The 18,566-nt window shown below is 51.6% G+C and overlaps 1 protein-coding gene across 1 annotated transcript; it reads right to left on the bottom strand.

Moving 5' to 3' along the window:
* Window positions 1-3,097: 3,097 nt before the first annotated feature.
* On the bottom strand, window positions 3,098-18,479 carry GALT (galactose-1-phosphate uridylyltransferase). Its single transcript, XM_081881625.1, has 11 exons — window positions 18,336-18,479; window positions 17,385-17,554; window positions 16,096-16,171; window positions 14,264-14,312; window positions 13,375-13,504; window positions 10,889-10,945; window positions 9,323-9,445; window positions 9,098-9,233; window positions 7,237-7,320; window positions 6,185-6,339; window positions 3,098-5,032 (listed from the first exon to the last, which is right to left on the bottom strand). Exons 1-11 carry the CDS (start codon window positions 18,358-18,360, stop codon window positions 4,967-4,969), a joined length of 1,071 nt encoding a protein of 356 aa, XP_081737751.1. The 5' UTR covers window positions 18,361-18,479; the 3' UTR covers window positions 3,098-4,966.
* Window positions 18,480-18,566: the final 87 nt, after the last annotated feature.

Raw genomic sequence — 18,566 nt, 5'->3', positions numbered from 1 at the left:
TTGAAGGACAGCCAAATTTAAATAACAATCTGACACACAGCTGTGAGGCATTTGCGAGCTTTTTTGCGGAGAAGGTCCTGTTGCTCCGCCATGACCTCCCTGCCAATTTGGATACAATAAAGGAACTGGAGGCCCCTCGACTGTCCTCGGGTTCAGTATTGGACCATTTTGACCGGATATCTCCAGCCGATGTGGACAGACTCCTCCAAGCTGGAAAGCCCACCACCTGTCCTCTTGACCCGTGCCCGTCATGGCTGATTAGAGCGTGTCCAGACGAGGTGCGGGCCCCCCTGGGGGATATCATCAATTTGTCCCTTGGCACCGGGATATTCCCAGGGGAACTGAAGGAGGCAGTGGTGCGTCCGCTCTTAAAGAAAACATCATTAGATCCCTTAGATCTATCCAATTACCGCCCGGTTTCGAATCTTCCATTCCTGGGTAAGGTGATTGAGAGAGCGGTTGCTGAACAGCTTGGTAGGTTTCTGGATGAAACATCTGCTCTGGATCCATTCCAGTCCGGCTTCCGTGCTGGTCATGGGACCGAGACGGCTCTGGTCGCCCTAACAGATGATCTCCGTAGGCAGCTGGATCGAGGCGGGTCGGGGCTGCTGATTCTTCTAGATCTGTCAGCAGCCTTCGACATGGTCGATCACGAACTCCTGGACCACCGCCTTGCCGACGTGGGGATCCAGGGCACAGTCCTTCAATGGCTGCGCTCGTTTCTCTCTGGTCGGGGACAGAGGGTGGCGCTCGGGGGGGAATTGTCATCGCGCCACTCCTTGGTGTGTGGAGTGCCTCAGGGTGCGATTCTCTCCCCGATGCTTTTTAACATCTTTATGCGCCCCCTCGCCCAGCTTGTCCGGAGTTTTGGGCTGGGTTGCCATCAGTATGCCGATGACACCCAACTCTATCTGTTGATGGATGGCCATCCTGACTCGGCCCCCGATACACTGGCGAGATGTCTGGAAGCTGTGGCTGGATGGTTACGTGGGAGCCGGTTGAAGTTAAATCCTTCGAAGACAGAGGTCCTCTGGCTGGGGCGGGATGATATGGGATTGAGGGGGCAACTCCCATCTCTTGCGGGGGTGCAACTAGTGCCAGCACCGTCCGTTAAGAGTTTGGGTGTAATCTTCGATACCTCCCTCTCTATGGAGGCGCAGATTACAGCTATAACAAAGGCGGCATTTTTTCATCTCCGCCAAGCTAAGCAGTTGGCCCCTTATCTCTCTCGCCCTGACCTAGCCACTGTGATCCATGCGACGGTCACCTCCAGACTTGATTATTGTAACTCGCTCTACGTGGGGCTGCCCTTAAGACTGACCCAGAAACTCCAGCGGGTGCAGAATGCCGCGGCGAGACTCCTTATGGGGTCTTCGCTGCGAGATCACATTCAACCGGTACTATACCAGCTGCACTGGCTCCCGGTGGAGTACAGGATCAGGTTTAAGGTGCTGGTTTTAACCTTTAAAGCTTATACGGCCTAGGACCCTCGTACCTACGGGACCGCCTCTCCTGGTATGCCCCACAGAGAAACCTACGGTCTGCAAATAATAACATCCTCAAGGTCCCAGGCCTCAGAGAGGTTAGGCTGGCCTCAACTAGAGCCAGGGCCTTCTCGGCTGCGGCTCCAATCTGGTGGAACGCTCTGTCACAAGAGACTAGGGCCCTGCGGGACCTGACATCCTTCCGCAGGGCCTGCAAGACAGAGTTGTTCCACCAGGCCTTTGGTCAGGGCGCAGCCTGACTCCCTCCTCTGGCAACCTGCTTAGAATCTTGCTTAATTAGTTGCCATTAATTTGATTTTAATTGATTTTATAATGTAATATTTTCAGAATGTGTGAATATTTGATTGTTTGATTGTTGATTGTTGTTAGCCGCCCTGAGCCCGGCTTCGGCTGGGGAGGGCGGGATATAAATAAAATTTATTATTATTATTATTATTATTAGAACAAGGGAAGGTGTACAATGGCTGCACAGCTGATCCTGCCAACACCATTTGCACATTCTGCTGCCTCTCAGCTGCCCCGTCCAACTTCGCGCAGTCAGAGGCCTAAGGAAATACCGGCCGCAACAGGTTTGAGCAAGCCGGCCGGAGCAGTGTGTGATGGCCTAGGACTCAGACTCGGAACCAGAGGGGTCTCAATCCGCACTGGATCCTCTGCTTCAGGCATCACCTGAACCAAGTCTGGGTCCTGATCCTGAAGAGTCCCAGTCTGCACAGGTTCCCCTGCAACAAGCACCAGCTGCGCCAAGTCAGGGGCCTGAGCCTGCCCTGGCTCCAGATGCGGGGATGACCTTGTTGACTCCAGCTGGGCCATCACTTACAGCTGCTCCACTACCAGTTGGGTCAGGGGAGGCTGAGGCGGCCTCTGGGTCTAGTCACCCACCGAAGTCCCCCAAGCTGCAGAGACTGAGGTCTGAGAGGAGAGACCTGAGTACTGGCAGGAGGAGTGCTCGCCTTCGGGCGAGACAGGGAGGTGAGTTGCCGGGGGGATCAGGACCATTACCCCGTCAGAGATAAAAGGCTGTTGGACCCCGCCCCAGGTTGTGGGAGCAACATTGCTGCTTGCTGGATCCTGCCTGAGACCCTGTGCCTGTCCTTGCCTGGTTTCCTGCCTTGGCCGTGTTGGACTGACTCCTTGTGGAATCCTTGGATTCGGGACCAGACCTGGACTGCGTTGCTCGGGTTAACTCCTGGGCCCAGCAAACCCTGGACTGATGGACCTTTTCAAGGCAAGAAGGGCCCAGCCAACCGCCCCTCCAGCCCATCACTTCAAGGCCCCTCCCCAGGCAGTATGTTCTCTGCTCACATCTCTGCTCAGCTTCCCAGGAAATGGCGAAAATCTAGAAACGGGCTTCAAAATGAAACCCGCTCGAAGACCACCCACATTAAGGGACCCTGCATGGCTTTGCCGTCTAAAGGGTCTCTGAGCAGCCTGTAAAGAAATCAGCCCTCTGGAGGAGGCTCAGAGCAGACAGAACATGTCAGGCTAAGCTCATACACACCCCACCCTTTCTAGTATCTCTGAGATACGCAATGACGAACTACAAATTCCTCTGTTAGAACTGAGCGGGTGAAAACTGAAAGAACAGGCTGTTTAGCAGGACTGATTTTCCTTTACATTTTTATTTGAAAGGGTTTGGATTTTGTTAAAAAAAAGGGGTCGATAATGGAGCCAAAATTCATCCCCGCCTCTCGCCAAATGCCTCTTCTTAACTCTGTCCTGTTCAGGCTCCGGGAGACGATGGAGAAAGGAAGTCAATCGAGTGCCTTCCATGCGGAACTTCCTGCTGCTAATCCCTTTCTCCTTCATTGAGATTTATCTGTTGCCTATTCACTGAGGTGATTCAGCACCACACAAAGATTGGAAGTGGCGGGGGAGAGGGGGAACCGAAGGCATTCAGAGGCATTTAAGAACTATCTCCTTGGCCGCAAAGAGCAGCAGGAAGCAGATGCCTCTGCCAAGCCGAGCTTTTAGCTGCTCTCTCTGGCTAGGACATTTCAGCGCCCTCTAGCCGTGGCACTGACCAATTTCCCATTTTCAGGTAGGGCTGCAGCCATGGGGCTGACATCTAGCAGAGCTCCTGGGAGCAGTCTCCCACTTGCACATGGCCTCTTTACCACAACCCAGACCAGCCATCTTCAGCCATTTCCTGGCCACTCCGCTAAATTGGACACTCTACTGCTTTCTTTGGCGATCCCTCGTAGCCGAGTAAGATTGTCTTCCATGAACACGGTCTTAACAGTGAGTCCATAGTAAAATGAAAATCAGATAGGTGGGACTTGGGGAAGCCCAATATTTAGAAAAATAAGGCTATGACAAGAATTTGTTTGTATTGTTTGTTTTTCTGTTTGTGTTCTTTATTTGCGTTATAAAATGAATTAAAAAATTGGGGGAGTGAATTAACAGTGAGTCCGTAAGGGACTGGGGAGGCCAGTTCTGGATCCACACGTCCTTCCACAGTGGGGACATTGGTTTCCGGGCGGGAGTTGATCATGGTGTGGATTTGCCAATCGTGCCTTCCTCTTAGCACGTTTCTCCCTTGCGTCCTGAGTTCGAGCATCTTCAAAGCCCACGACACCTTTGGTAAAACCTGTTCTCCAATTGGAGCGCTCGGAGGCCAGTGTTTCCCAGTTGTCGGCGTTTATGCTACATTTTTAAGATCGGACGCATGGGGGTCTTTGCTCAAGCAGGGCAGATGTGTGGCAAATGTTCCTTGTGTTCAAGACCTCAGTGAAAACAACTGAAGGCTTATGACAGCCAGGGTGGGGGAGAGGCATGGAAAAGGAGATGAAGGTGAGGATCACCAGTTACCAGACATCCACTACAGCTTCTAAATAAGGTCCATCTTAATACCTTTAGCTCCCTGCAATAGGGAGGAGGACACAGTGAAAAGAATGATCCACCAGTGGAAGCATTAAAAGCTGGGTGTTGAGAGGGCTTGTTTCCAATGCCCATTTCTTAGTAATAATAATAATAATAATTTATTATATATACCCCACCCATCTGGCTGAGTTTCCCCAGCCAGTCTGGGCGGCTCCCAATCGAATGTTAAAAACAATACAGCATTAGAGCAGCTTGGGTCATAGAATCATAGAACTCTGGAGCTGGAAAGGACCCAGGGTTCACCAAGACGTCCAACCCCTGTAGTGCAGGAACCACAGATCATGTAGCCTTTGCAGGAATAGTTGACCCAGAAGGTTTTGCAGAGCCTTTTTGCCAAGAGGAGAGGGTGATTCTCCCAGAAAAGCTTGATTGGCCTCAAAAGACCTCGGTCTAGCAGGGCAGAAAGACAATTCCAAATCGGCGCCGACTGCCAAAGCTATGCCCAGCCCACGCCACGTGCCCTGCCCAAATTACGGAAGCTTCCCCCACAGGAACAATTCATGCTGATCCCCTTTATCCAAAATCACAGTGGTCAACCAAGGGTCCCAAACCCAAAAGGTCCCTGTTGTGCTTCTGCGCTATGAAGTCTCTCTTTGTTTCAGCTGATAATGCTCTTCAGGCAGGTTTCTCAAGCGCTCGGCAGCCTGTGGGGGGGAAAAGGGAATTGATGTGTGCACTGTTAGAATTCCTGGTCCATGATTGCAGTCATGGGATTTTTGTCTATCACATGACGGTGTGTGTTTTGACTCCACAGAGTGGGAAGTGGCGGAGACAGGATGTTTGTTACTGTGTTCCGTGAAGTGGGACTATTGTCCTTTGTTCTTTCTCTCTTTGCTGTCTGATGCTAGAGAGAGAGGGAGCCATGTTGCAGTGCTCCGTGTGTGCTTATATGTAAATAAAGTAGATTAGCCAATATGCTGAGTTGCTGAGGTCTGTCACGCAAACTGTGAAGACTGTGCGGACCCCTAAGTGTGCCGATGTCGGTTGGCATCAGTCTCTGTGATGTTTGGGCTGAAGAAAGCTTGTGAAGCTCCCGAACGATTGACCAGGAGGGAGAGAACATGCCAGTCGGGCATGTGTCTCTGCTGGGGTCCTACTCGAGTGTGGGCTGAACTCCTGACAGTCAAAGAGAAGGCCCAGGAAAAGGAGAGCCTCTCTGCCCCAATCCAACCAGGCCTCAAACGTGCCAAAGAAGAAAGAACTTAGAACAACTCTATTCCAGCAATATTCACCACTGCCCCTCCTGCTGCCTTCTTTCTCGTTTCCACAAATCTCTGCCATAAATTGCCTTCTTAACCCATTCACAATGTGTATCTAAGAATGCAAGAAGAGCCTGCTGGATCAGGCCATTGGCCCATCTGGTCCAGCATTACAGTGGACAACCAGATGTTGTGGGAAACCCAGAAGCAGGATTCAAGAACAACAGCCGGACTCTCCTCTCCTGTGGTTTCCAACACCTGATACTTGGAAGCATTGCCGCGTAGACTGAGCAGAGCCATCGTGGCCAATAGCCATCGAAAGCCCTCTCCTCCACGAATTGGTCCAATCCGCTTGTAAAGCCATCTAGGACTGGCGGCCATCACTGCCATCTTGTGGCAGGGAGTTCCACAGTTTAACTATGCGCTGAGAAATGGCCTTTTCTTTCCTCTGCCCTGAATCTCCCAATGTTCAGCTTCACTGGATGTCCACGAGGTCCAGTGTTATGAGCGAGGGAGAAAAACTTACCTCTTCCCAGGCCAAGCCCCGTTTTACAAACTCTTATCCTGTCCCCTCTTTACTTGCCAAGCTCCACTCACCTGCTCGGGCGTCAAGTCCCTCTGAGCCTGAGCCAGCATTTCGTAGCCAACCATGAACTTGCGGACGGTGGCCGAACGCAGCAAAGGGGGGTAGTAATGGGCGTGCAGCTGCCAGTGGCTGCAGTCGGCATCAAGGTAGGGTCCTGTTGGGGCTCCTGTTAGAGGAGGAGAGAAAAGGGGTGAGGCTGGGCAGAGAGTCAGGTGCCGGCTAGTGCAGGGAATGCAGATGTGTTGGCTGGATCAGGCCCATATGGGTAAATCTGATCCTCACCATCAGGAAGGGAAGACTGGGAAGGAATTCTGCCCTGCGGAGGACCTTAAGGTCCATGAATAACCATAGTTTAGAGGTCCCGGGCCCTAAGGAAGTCAGACTATCCTCCACCAGGGCCAGGGCCTTCTCAGTGATGGCTCCGACCTGGTGGAATGCTCTGTCCCATGAGACCAGGGCCCTGCAGGATTTAACCTCCTTCTGCAGGCCTGTAAGACAGAGCTATTCTGCCTGGCCTTTAATTTGAATTCAGCCTGATCTTCTATTTCCCTTCTCTTCCCTCCCCTTCCCCTTTTAGGAAGATCATCCGCTCTGGGATCCCACAGCTAATTCTCCCCTGGCCTCCTCGCTGGCCCAAGTAGGACCAATTCAGCCAGCTAGCCCTGGGGATCATCTAATGCTTATTTCCCCTAAATTGATTTCTGAACTTTGAATTTTATTGTTATTCATGTTTTTATACTGTAATTTATGCTGCTTTTTACAATTAAGTGTTTTAAGTTTGTTGTTAGCTGCCCTGAGCCCAGTTTTTGAACTGGAAAGGGCAGGGTATAAATAAAATTTTATCATTATTCTTTATTTATTCTTAAGAGTTTGCCCTGTCCTGTCCTCTCTCCTTGGCCAACAAAGACTCCTAACAGAAAAGGGAAGGTTGAGGCAACCTTGCATCGCAGGGGATTGGACAAGATCAAGGCAGCCCAACTATACATACCAAGTGGGCTTCAAGAGAACTTCGACACAGAATCAAAATCCTTGGGCACCTGAAATTTCTCTGCTCCACGCTTACCATGCCACCCCATGGAGTAAGGGAAGGAGATCTGGAAGAGGTTGTCATACTTGGTGAGAAGCCTCTTCATGATGGAAGCCAGGCCTGAAACACAGGAGACCCAGAGACATCAGCCCGCTTGCCTTGTGTGTGCAAAATCTTGCTCAGAAAGCTTCCGTGGATTAAGATGCTTCATATAAAGCTCACAGCCCAAGCTCCGGCCAGCAGCAGGAATCCCACCTGAGGCATCTTTCCCAGGAAACAATTGCACTGATTCTGCTGCGGCCGACCACAGTCTCAACCTGGCTCCATCAATCACCACCTGAGACACAAGGCCAATAACATGTGCAAGGCAACAGTGACGGAGCTGCTCTCAAGCACCATCACAAAGTTCGGTGGACCAGGAAGAGGCCCTTCATGAATGCGGCCCCATAGATCAAATCATCTATCCTTGACCTTAAACGACCCCTCCAGGTGCTCTGGCCCACCTGCTCTCAAAGACCTTCAGCAGGTGACCTTTCCACACAACGTATTTATTTAATTGCACTTACAGTCTACCCTTTTCCTACAGGAAGATTGAGGCGGCATATGTGGTTCGCCCCAGGGCTTTTTGTTTTCAAGAAAAATAGGTGCCAGAATGCACCATGAACTACTGCAATGTGCTCTACCTGGGGCTACCTTTGAAGGTGACCCGGAAACTACAACTAATCCAGAATGCGGCAGCTAGACTGGTGACTGGGAGCTGACGCCGAGACCACATAACACCGGTCTTGAAAGACCTACATTGGCTCCCAGTACGTTTCTGAGCACAATTCAAAGTGTTGGTGCTGACCTTGAAAGCCCTAAACGGCCTCGGTCCAGTATATCTGAAGGAGCGTCTCCACCCCCATTACTCCAAGGGCCTTCTGGCGGTTCCCTTGCTGCGAGAAGCCAAGTTACAGGGAACCAGGCAGAGGGCCTTCTTGGTAGCGGCACCCGCTCTGTGGAACACCCTCCCATCAGATGTCAAAGAGAAGAACAACTACCAGACTTTTAGAAGACATCTGAAAGCAGCCCTGTTTAGGGAAGCTTTTAATGTTTAACAGACCACTGTGTTTTAATACTTTGTTGGAAGCTGCCCAGGGTGGCTGGGGAAACCCAGCCAGATGGGCGGGGTATAAATAATAAATTCTATTCTATTCTATTCTATCTAGAGGTCTTAGCAGACCGCAAACTTCACCTGAGCCAATGGTGTGATGCAGCAGGAAGAAAAAAAGATTCTATGATTCCTGTATTGGGCGGGGCATACATAATACATTATGTTTTTTGTTTGTTTGTTTATACCCCGTCCATATGTCTGGGCTTCCCCAGCCACTCTGGGCGGCTTCCAAAAAATTATTAAAATACTGTAATACATCAAAGATTAAAAGCTTCCCTAAACAGGGCTGCCTTCAGATGTCTTCTAAAAGTCTGGTAGTTGTTTATCTCTTTGACATCTGAAGGGAGGGCGTTCCACAGGGAGGGCGCCACTACCGAGAAGGCCCTCTACCTGGTTCCCTGTAACTTGCCTTCTTGCAGTGAGAATTTATTATTATTATTATTATTGTTATTGTTATTGTTATTTTGTTACAATAAGTTGTTGGGCAACTCGAGGCAACCCTGAACAGTTGCCAGCTTGACAACATCTGTGCCTCCACCTTCCCTTGCACACACAGACCTCACACCTAAGTTCTTCCTAGCGACGCAGGTTCTCCACTCATACAGTGCCAAGGGCAGTCTGTTCCTCTGGGAATGCCCCCTCTATTCCTTCTTCTTGGTTTGTCCCTGCTTCCCTTCTCCCCACATTTCAGAGAGGCAGCAGTGCCCGTTCCATGATCCCACCATCTTCTGCCAGGGCACTCACTGTCTCTTTCCCCGTCCTGGAGGTCCTGAAGGCGACGGACGTGTCGTCGTCGGGGAAGCAGGAGGGTTTGAAAAGGCCACACCGCCCAGTAGGGCACCACCACCACCCAGTCAGAGTTCTCCACCACAATCCGCTCCTGCCAGGGATCACAAAGAGGGGCTCAGCCACAGGTCCAAGCGCCACTGCTGCCGCTGCCACCCTCCCCGCGCGCCAGGGGTCCCCAACCTTCCTCTCGGCCTCCAGCTGGGCGTATTCGAGCAGCATGGGGATGCCACGCTCGCAAAGGTGCTTCTGCTGCGTCCGGTCCTCCAGGGAGGCTTCGTTGGGCAGGAAATTGCTGGCCCAGACCTAGAGAGAGGACAAAAAGGGATGCATCAGTGCAGACGGGCAATTTAAAAGCCTCCATGCTCAAGTCTAACCAACTGAGGCGTAGCGGCAGAACATCTGCTTTCAATGCACAAGGTTCCAGGTTCAGTCCCTACCAGCATCTCCAGGTAGGGCTGTGAATGTCCCCTGCCTGGAACCCTGGAGTCACTTGCTAGTCCGTGTACATCTGACTCAGGGCAAGGCAGCTTCCAATACAACTTTCCCTGGAAAACACAGTGCCTCAACGCACAGGCACAATTTACAGCAGGCTTACATTGCCACCATGTGGCCAACATTTTAAGAGCAAGTAAGATAAAGGTAAGGGACGCGGTTGGCGTTGTAGGTTAAACCACATAGCCTAGGGCTTGCCAATCAGAAGGTCGGCGGTTCGAATCCCCGCGACAGGGTGAGCTCCCGTTGCTCGGTCCCTGCTCCTGCCAACCTAGCAGTTCGAAAGCACGTCAAAGTGCAAGTAGATAAATAGGTACCGCTCCGGCGGGAAGGTCAACGGCGTTTCCGTGCGCTGCTCTGGTTCGCCAGAAGCGGCTTAGTCCTGCTGGCCACATGACCCGGAAGCTGTATGCCGGCTCCTTCGGCCAGTAAAGCGAGATGAGCGCCGCAACCCCAGAGTCAGCCACGACTGGACCTAATGGTCGGGGTCCCTTTACCTTTACCTTTAAGATAAAGGTAAAAGGTAAAGGACTCCTGGACGGTTAAGTCCAGTCAAAGGTGACTATGGGGTTGTGGCGCTCATCTCACCTTCAGGTCGAGGGAGCTGGCGTTTGTCCACAGACAGCTTTCCGGGTCATGTGACCAGCAGGACTAAACTGCTTCTGGTGCAACGGGACACCGTGATGGAAACCAGAGCACACGGAAACACCGTTTACCTTCCCGCTGGAGCGATACCTATTTATCTACTTGCACTTTGACGTGCTTTCAAACTGCTAGGTTGGCAGGAGCTCACTCCGTCGTGGGGATTTGAACCGCCGACCTTTTCATCGGGAAGCCCAAGAGGCTCAGTGGTTTGGACCACAGCGCCACCCACATCCCCTGAAGAGCAACAACAAGGAAGACGTTCCACATGTCGAATCATAGAATTATAGAATTGAAAGGGAACCCCAGGGGTCATCTACACCCCCCCTGCAGTGCAGGAATCTCAACCAATGAATCCTTGACTTTTGGCCATCCAACCTCTGCTTGAAAACCTCCAAGGTAGGAATCCACCACCTTCCAAGGGAGTCTGTTCCACTGTCCAACAGCTCTTACTGTCAGCATGTTCTTCCTGATGTTTAGTCGGAATCGCCTTCCGTGCCATTTGAACTCACTGGTTTGGGTCCCACCCTCTGAAGAGCCACGACCAGTCAGTGGAGGCAACACTGAGCTAACTGGCTCAGTAAAAGGCAGCTTCCTAGAAAACCTCCTTACCTGGCAGTGAGGGTGAGGGTTGGAACAGCCCATCATGGCTCCTTTGTTCTCAAAGATCTGCAAGGAGGAAAAGGAGCGATCTTATGCAAGTTCATGACCAGTACCTCTCAAACCCCCTTTGAACTGACCAGTGGCCAAAGTTCCAAGGCAGGGAAACTGGTTCCCTATTCTGGATTCTTAGTGAAGCTGTGCTTTTCTACAGTATGCCGATTTCTACACACCCACAAGTCCCTCTCTAGCCTACACCCAAGCAAATAAGAAGCAGGGACAGAGCTGAAAGATGCATTGCAGCCAGGCAAAAACGACGAGGGTGCCAAGGCAGATCAGCTCAGGAGAGCGCCTGGCCTTGGGAGAACCCCAAGGGCCAGTTATAGAGGCCAAGGGTTCCCCATTCCTGCTCCAGATAGCTCGCCATGTTTGCTTTCTAAAGGGGAAGCTATTGCTTCTCTCCAGGAAGAACGGGCAGCCTAAGAAGGGATGGAGCAGGCGATAATGTAAGTATGTATGAGCCTCCTGGATCAGGCCCAAGGCCCACCTAGTCCAGCATCCTGTTCTCACAGGGGCTAAGCAGCTGCCATAATGGGAGACCCACAGAGCAGGATCCAAGCACAAGAGCCCTCTCCCCTCTCCTGTGGTTTCCAGTAACTGCTATTCAGAAGCATTGCTGCCTCCAACCATGTGGGCAGAGCGTAGCCATCGTGGCTAGGAGCCATCATGGCTTTCTGTAGCAGCAAGTTCTGTACTTTAACTATGCTCTTGGACATTAATTGAACTAGCTCCGCTGTACATCGGGGAGGGCTGTGTGGAGAGAGTCTCTTCCTTTAAATTCCTAGGAGTTTATCTCAGTGAAGACCTTACAGTGGTGCCTCGCAAGACGAAATTAATCCGTTCCGCGAGTCTCTTCATCTAGCGGTTTTGATGGCTTAGCGGATTAGCGCTATTAGCGGCTTTTAGCGACTTTTAGCGGCGTATCGGCTTAGCGGATCAGCTGATAAGCGGCTTAGCGGCTTAGAAAAAGGGGAGGAGGAAAAAAAACTCGCAGGAACTCACAAGACATTTTCATCTTGCGAAGCAAGCCCATAGGGAAATTCGTTTTGCGAAGCGCCTCCAAAACGGAAAACCCTTTCGTCTAGCGGGTTTTCCGTCTTGCGAGGCATTCGTCTTGCGGGGCACCCCTGTACTTGGAAAATCAATACAACCCAGGTGGTTAAGAAAGCCCAACAGAGACTCCATCTCCTCAGAATATTGCGAAAGAACAATGTCAATCAAGATTTGATGATCTCCTTCTACCGGTCAACAATAGAAAGTGTCCTTTCCTACTGCATCACGCTGTGGTTCGCTGGTTTGACATCAACTGATAAGGAAGTGCCTATAGAGGGTGGTGAATGCAGCACAAGATATTATGGGCTATCCCGTGAATCTGCTAGATGACACTGCGGAAGAACGTTGCCTCAGGAGAGTGAGGGAAATTCTCAGGGATGATTCACACCCTGGCCGGCACATTCTTGATCTCCTGCCCTCGGGCAGAAGATATAGAAGCAGGATTAGTCGCACCAACAGGGTAAAGAACGGCTTCTATCCGTGGGCTGTTGGGCTGCTGAATGAAAAGATAACAACATGGCAAGTGACTTTCGGGTTTGGTGGGTGTGCGTCAGCAAACGAGGGGAATTAAGACTAAGAGAGCTGAGTGGGGGGTGCTCGTGTAATCTCAATTGTACAAGTGACAATAAAGTATTTCAATTTCAATAATGTGAGGGTTAGTAAAAATGAAGTCTTGGGGCAGGAGGGGTTGTGGTGGTTGGCTAAGGTACAGTGGTACCCCGCAAGACGAACGCCTCGGAAGACGAAAAACTCGCTAGACGAAGGAGTTTTTCGTTTTATTAACCGCTTCGCAAGACGCATCTCCCTATGGGCTTGCTTCGCAAAACAAAGCTTGCCCCGCAAGCTCCGGGGATAGCGGGGAAGCGCAGCGCGTCTTCCCCGCTGTCCCCGGACCTCTTTTGAAGCAAGGGATGGCGGGGAGAAGATCGCTTCTCCCCGTTGCCAGCCCCGCAATCGCCGGGGACAGAGGGGAAGGCGCACACGTCCCCGCTATCCCCAGACCCCTTTTGAACCAAGGGGCGGCAACAGGGAGAAGCGATTCTCCCCGCTGCCCCTTCCCTTGCTTTAAAACAGGTCCGGGGACAGAGGGGAAGAGGCACACGCCTTCCCCTCTGTCCCCGGAGATTGCGGGGCAGGCAATGGGGAGAAGCAATCTTCTCCCTGCTGCCCCTTGCTTTAAAACATGTCCGGGGACAGAGGGGAAGGCGCTCGGCGCTTCCCCTCTGTCCCCGGACGGTCTCCATAGGAACGCATTGATTGATTTTCAATGCATTCCTATGGGAAACCGTGCTTCGCAAGACGAAAAACTCGCAAGAAGAAAAAACTTGCGGAACAAATTAATTTCGTCTTGCGAGGCACCACTGTAGGTCCTTTCAGCAACTGACCTGCACCCAGGAGTAAGAGGCACCCAGCTCCACAGCTATCTCCGACCACTTGTCAATCACGCGGCGGATCTCGGCAAGTGACATGAGGGGCAGAGTCATGTCAGACCAGGGGTGGAAGCACATCACTTTGCTGGGAGGAAAGGAAAAAGGAGAAGGAGCAGAGATCCTAGAATGAATTCGCTGGAAGGACCCAGGTTATCCAATCCACACCAAACCTGAACCATAATCCAGACTAGTCTGCATCCCAAGTACAGGACAGGTCTGAATGAGGTATGCCACTCCTAAGTGGCTGCAGAGCAAACAACTCCACATTTTAATTCATAGAAAGTACACTGCTTAATTACAGTAATACCTGTACAGACGCTTCAGGTTGCGTTTTTTCAGGTTATGGACCGCCGAAACCCAGAAGTACCGGAACGGGTTACTTCCGGGTTTCGGTGGTCATGCATGTGCAGGAGCGCTAAATCGCACTTTGCGCATGCACAGAAGCACTGAATTGCAACCTGCATGTGGGCAGATGCACCACTGTGGGTTGCGAACACTGCGGGTTGTATTTAAACACAAAGCGGTTTACGAAAAGATTAAAACAGCAGAGATGGCCTTGAGATCCCTGAGACTAGAAATCAAAGCAGCTAACTTGGTTGAAGTCATGCATATGGAAGTGGAAAGCCAGACTGTTGGGCAAATCACGATAAGATGGAGGCAAGGCAAGACAAGCCTAGGAATTCTTACTCTGCAAAAGCTGTTGGCAGTTTTTGGAAAAGGCAGAGAGGAGTGGGCCAAGAAGGGAAAAGTGAAAAAAAAAAAAGGGGAATACAAGGCAACCGTAAAGCTAGCCATTCGGCTCAGCAGGGGGGAAGGGCTGGGGAACACAAGGAGCCAGATTTACCACACGCCTCGAGCGGACGCTGCACGGAACAAGGGGTGGTCGCCAGCATCTGGGAAAGGAGAGGAAATCCAGTGAGAATTGCAGGGAGGCGGGCAACGGGTGCAGTCTAGGAAAGGCAGGAAGAAGGCAGCGCACCAGGAGGTTGCACAGCTGCGACGTCAGCCTCCCTCAGACCCCACAAATTCATCTTCTAGCCCAGCCAGGGACTTGTCATCAGTGCAACTGCTCGACTGCAATCCTGCCCGCCACATCCTGCAGTGAACTCTGCTGCCCCCAACTCAGGAGGGACTTTCAGGCCAAATGTATACGATGCACACTGTGAAGGGCAAGCGAGAGGTTTGTACAGTCATACCTCCTCTTGCAAATGCTTCATGTTGCGTTTTTTCAGGTTAAAAATGCAGCAAACCTGGAAGTGTTTACTTCTGGGTTTCGCCGCGCGCGCAAAGCATTCTGTGTGGTTCGCACATGCGCAGAAGCGCCACTCTGGTTACAGACATTTCGGGGTGCAAATGGCACCCTGGAACGGATCGTGTCTGCAACCAGAGGTACCACTGTATAAACGTTCACGGTGGTGCAGCGTTCCCTCAGCACATTGTAAATCAACACAGGGAATCTGTGCCTAATCCTGGACTACACAGAGATGTCACACTGCATGGATGCCTGCTGACAGCTCAGGAATTGGCACTGGATCTCCTCGGATGGAGGGGTATCTTTAAGTGCAGCAAACAGGACAAAGAAGATCCCATTATTCTGTGGACTTCAACCATGGCTCCTGCAACAGTGCAGGAGCATCCAGCATGAGGTGGTCCCAGGCCCTTCCCTTGCCTTTTTTGCACAGAAGCAGTAAGCCAATTGGGGTGCTCCCCAAGAGCACCCGGCCAACCGCTGGAATGGAATGCTGGACTGGATGGGCCCTTGGCCTCATCCAGGAAGGCTCTTCCCGTGCCAATACCTTACACTTAATCTTTGTATTATATTGGTTGTGTTTAGAATAGATTTATGAACGATTTAGAAAACTTATTGATTGGAATATTTGTATGGGATTGCAGGGGGAAAATACGGAATAACAGACACAATTTTGCTTAAAATGTATATAGGAAGTGCAGTGTAAGCGATGGAAGTCATTCAATGAAATAATCAATGAAATTTTATTATTGATATATTTGTAGAATAAATCTAGAAGATGTTCTTCCAATTTTTTTCTTCTTTTTCTCCTTATTTTTTCTTTTCTTCCTTTTTTCTTTTTTGTTCTTTTTTTATATACGTGTGCTTATCTGAAATATGTATGTATGTATTTGCAGTATTTTGTTTGTATCTTGTAATAATTATGTTAAATATTTTTTTTTTTTTTAAAGGCTCTTCTCATGTTACATTGCATCCTGCCTGAAAGAAAAGACAAGAGCCCCTCTCGGAGTACTTTAGCAACTTTTGTCACATCAGGATGAGCCTTTGAAACAAATCCAACCAAGATGAGCTCCTTTCCCTCCATCCACAGTCCCCTGGGACATCCATGGGCAGCTAACATTTTCCAGCTAAGTCACAGACCCTCAACTTTGAAAAAATGCTGCAACCTGCAGTAGAACTGCCACGTGTCTTTTTTTCTCTCTGACAAGGCCCTTCTGCTTTTAACTGCTGGAATCCTTACGGCTGAACAGGTAGCCCTGCCAGAAACAAGAACACACAGCAACACTCTCTGGAAGCTATTCACTATATTAACAAAGGATCCTGGCTCATTCCCTGCGGAGGAGGACTTATTAAATGGGTTCTCATTGAGCCTCATCTTCCTTGGTAAACAGTTAAGTGCTAATAAGAAAAACTAGGTGAATTCTTACCAGGCTCTGGGGCATCTGGCTGCAACGCAGGGAAGTCGTTGTCAAAGACAAACGTGCTCTCGTAGTGGGGATTCACCTGCGTGAGGACAAACACAGCAAAACACAGATTGCAGCCAGGCTGCTGAGCTGCAAGACCGTAGGGCCGCAACTTTAGTTTCAACTCTCTACCAAATATTTCCAAGATTTTAGTCTTTAGGACCAGGGAGGAAATTCCCCAAGAATTGAGAGGACAGGGAAGAGAGAGTCAGTCATACCTGCAACCATAAAATCCAATGAGAACCAAAATTCTGCTTTATTGGGATTCCAATATTTCAATTTGGACAGGATGTGCTATTTTCCGGAGGAACTTGTTTGAAAATGGTTCTCAGGGGGTGATGGTGGAGAGCAGAATGATTTCGAAGAGCTGTGCTGGACAGTAAAAAAAATTAAACCCACCGCACTACTGCCTGATGTTTCTGTGTAAAGCCTCACGCTGGCTTTTGACTGTCCTGCAGACACTTATGGAAGAGGATTAAAAAAAAAAAAAAAAATCGCAGGCATAAGATAACAGGCTCTTTCTGCTTCACTACATACAGGGGATCGATTAGCCAGTGTGGTGTAGTGGTTAGAGTGTTGGACTAGGACCTGGGAAACCAAGGTTAAAATCCCCTCGTACCCATGACCTTAGGTGGGTGAATTTAGGCCAGTCACTGTCTCTCAGCCTAGCCTAATTCATAGAGTTACTATGAGATTAAAACTGGGGAGGAACACAGGCAGGCATTCCTCCTTAAGTATTTGGAGAAAAGGTGGGATGTAAAAGTGATAAATAAACACAACTGATAGTTATGAACTGATTTATGGCCTCCGTTATAGGGACGCGGGTGGCGCTGTGGGTTAAACCACAGAGCCTAGGGCTTGCCGATCAGAAGGTCAGTGGTTTGAATCCCCATGAGAGGGTGAGCTCCTGTTGCTTGGTCCCTGCTCCTGCCAACCTAGCAGTTCGAAAGCACGTCAAAGTGCAAGTAGATAAATAAGTACCGCTCCGGTGGGAAGGTAAACTGTGCGCTGCTCTGGTTCGCCAGAAGCGGCTTAGTCATGCTGGCCACATGACCCAGAAGCTGTACGCCGGCTCCCTCGGCCAATAAAGCGAGATGAGCGCCGCAACCCCAGAGTCGGTCACGACTGGACCTAACGGTCAGGGGTCCCTTTACCTTTACCTTTTATGGCCCCCATTGAGGATTGAGGGTACACCATGCCCATTGAGGATTGAGGGGTCTGTATCGCCCTCCCTGCCCCGGGCAACACAGTACCTGGCCATTGGCTCTCTTGGCTCCGGGGCACAAAGGGTTGCCCGGATCACAGCGCGGGATGTCCTCCTGGGGCGGCTTCTCCACTTGCCCCTGCCACGGGCGCCGCATGCGGTGGGCTGAGACCAGCACCCAGTCATCACGCAAGGGGTTGTAGCGCAGGTGCTGGTGCTCTGGAGAGGGAGGGAGGAAGCAGAGTTAGAGACGCAGGAACACAAGGCGGGGGACAGGCGGCTAGGGCACCACCATCATGACCCGAGAACCCCCTTCCCCTTTAGCCCTGCCTGTCTCCCTGGCCACAGACCCCTCCACATCATGACAGAAGCCCCGCCCCTCCAAGGCAAGCCCCACCCACCACACCTAGCAGCAGGACCCTCCCATTTAAGGCAAGCCCCACCCACACCCATCAACAAGCCCCGCCCCTCCAAGGCAAGCCCCACCCACCACACCTAGCAGCAGACCCCTCCCATTTAAAGCAAGCTCCACCCACACCCATCAACAAGCCCCTCCCCTGCAAGGTAAGCCCCACCCACCACACTTAGCAGCAGCACCCTCCCATTTAAGACAACCCCCCCTCCAAGGCAAGCCACAGCCACCATCCCTAGCAACAAGCCCCTCCCCTTTAAGGCATGCCCCACCCACACCTAGCAGGCCCCTCCCCTTTAAGGCAAGCTCCACCCACACCTAGCATGCCCCACCCACACCTAGCAGGCCCCTCCCCTTAAGGCAAGCTCCACCCACGCCTAGCATGCCCCTCCCCTTTCAGGCAAGCTCCACCCACGCCTAGCGGGCCCCTCCCCTTTCAGGCAAGCCCCGCCCTTCTGCATATCAACCCTCGTCTCCTGGGCAACAGCGCCCTCCCACCCCGCGTCAGCAAGGAACGGGGCGGGGCTAAGAAAGGCCTCTCAACTCCCAAGCCCCCCCCCTCCACCGCGCTCTCCCTGCAGGTGGTACCGCTGGGCTGGAACTTCTCCGCCATCCTCCGCCGCTTCCTTCTCTCCGGCCCGCCAGTCCATCACGTGACCTTCAGCCCACCGTCACGTGAACTGGCCCCGAAGGGCGCGCGGGTCAGCCCGAGGCGCCGGACGCACGCGGTTGGCCGAGCCGCCTCACGTGACAGAGCGCGCGGTGGGCGGTGCCCGGGGTTGGCGAGGGAGGAGCGAGGAGACGCGCGCGCGAAGCGGC

Source organism: Podarcis erhardii, assembly GCF_964252035.2.
Source record: "Podarcis erhardii genome assembly, chromosome: 11".
In the NCBI taxonomy this organism is placed as follows: domain Eukaryota; kingdom Metazoa; phylum Chordata; class Lepidosauria; order Squamata; family Lacertidae; genus Podarcis; species Podarcis erhardii.
Note: the sequence above shows the minus strand (reverse complement) of the source record. Positions and strands in the feature narration are given on the sequence as shown.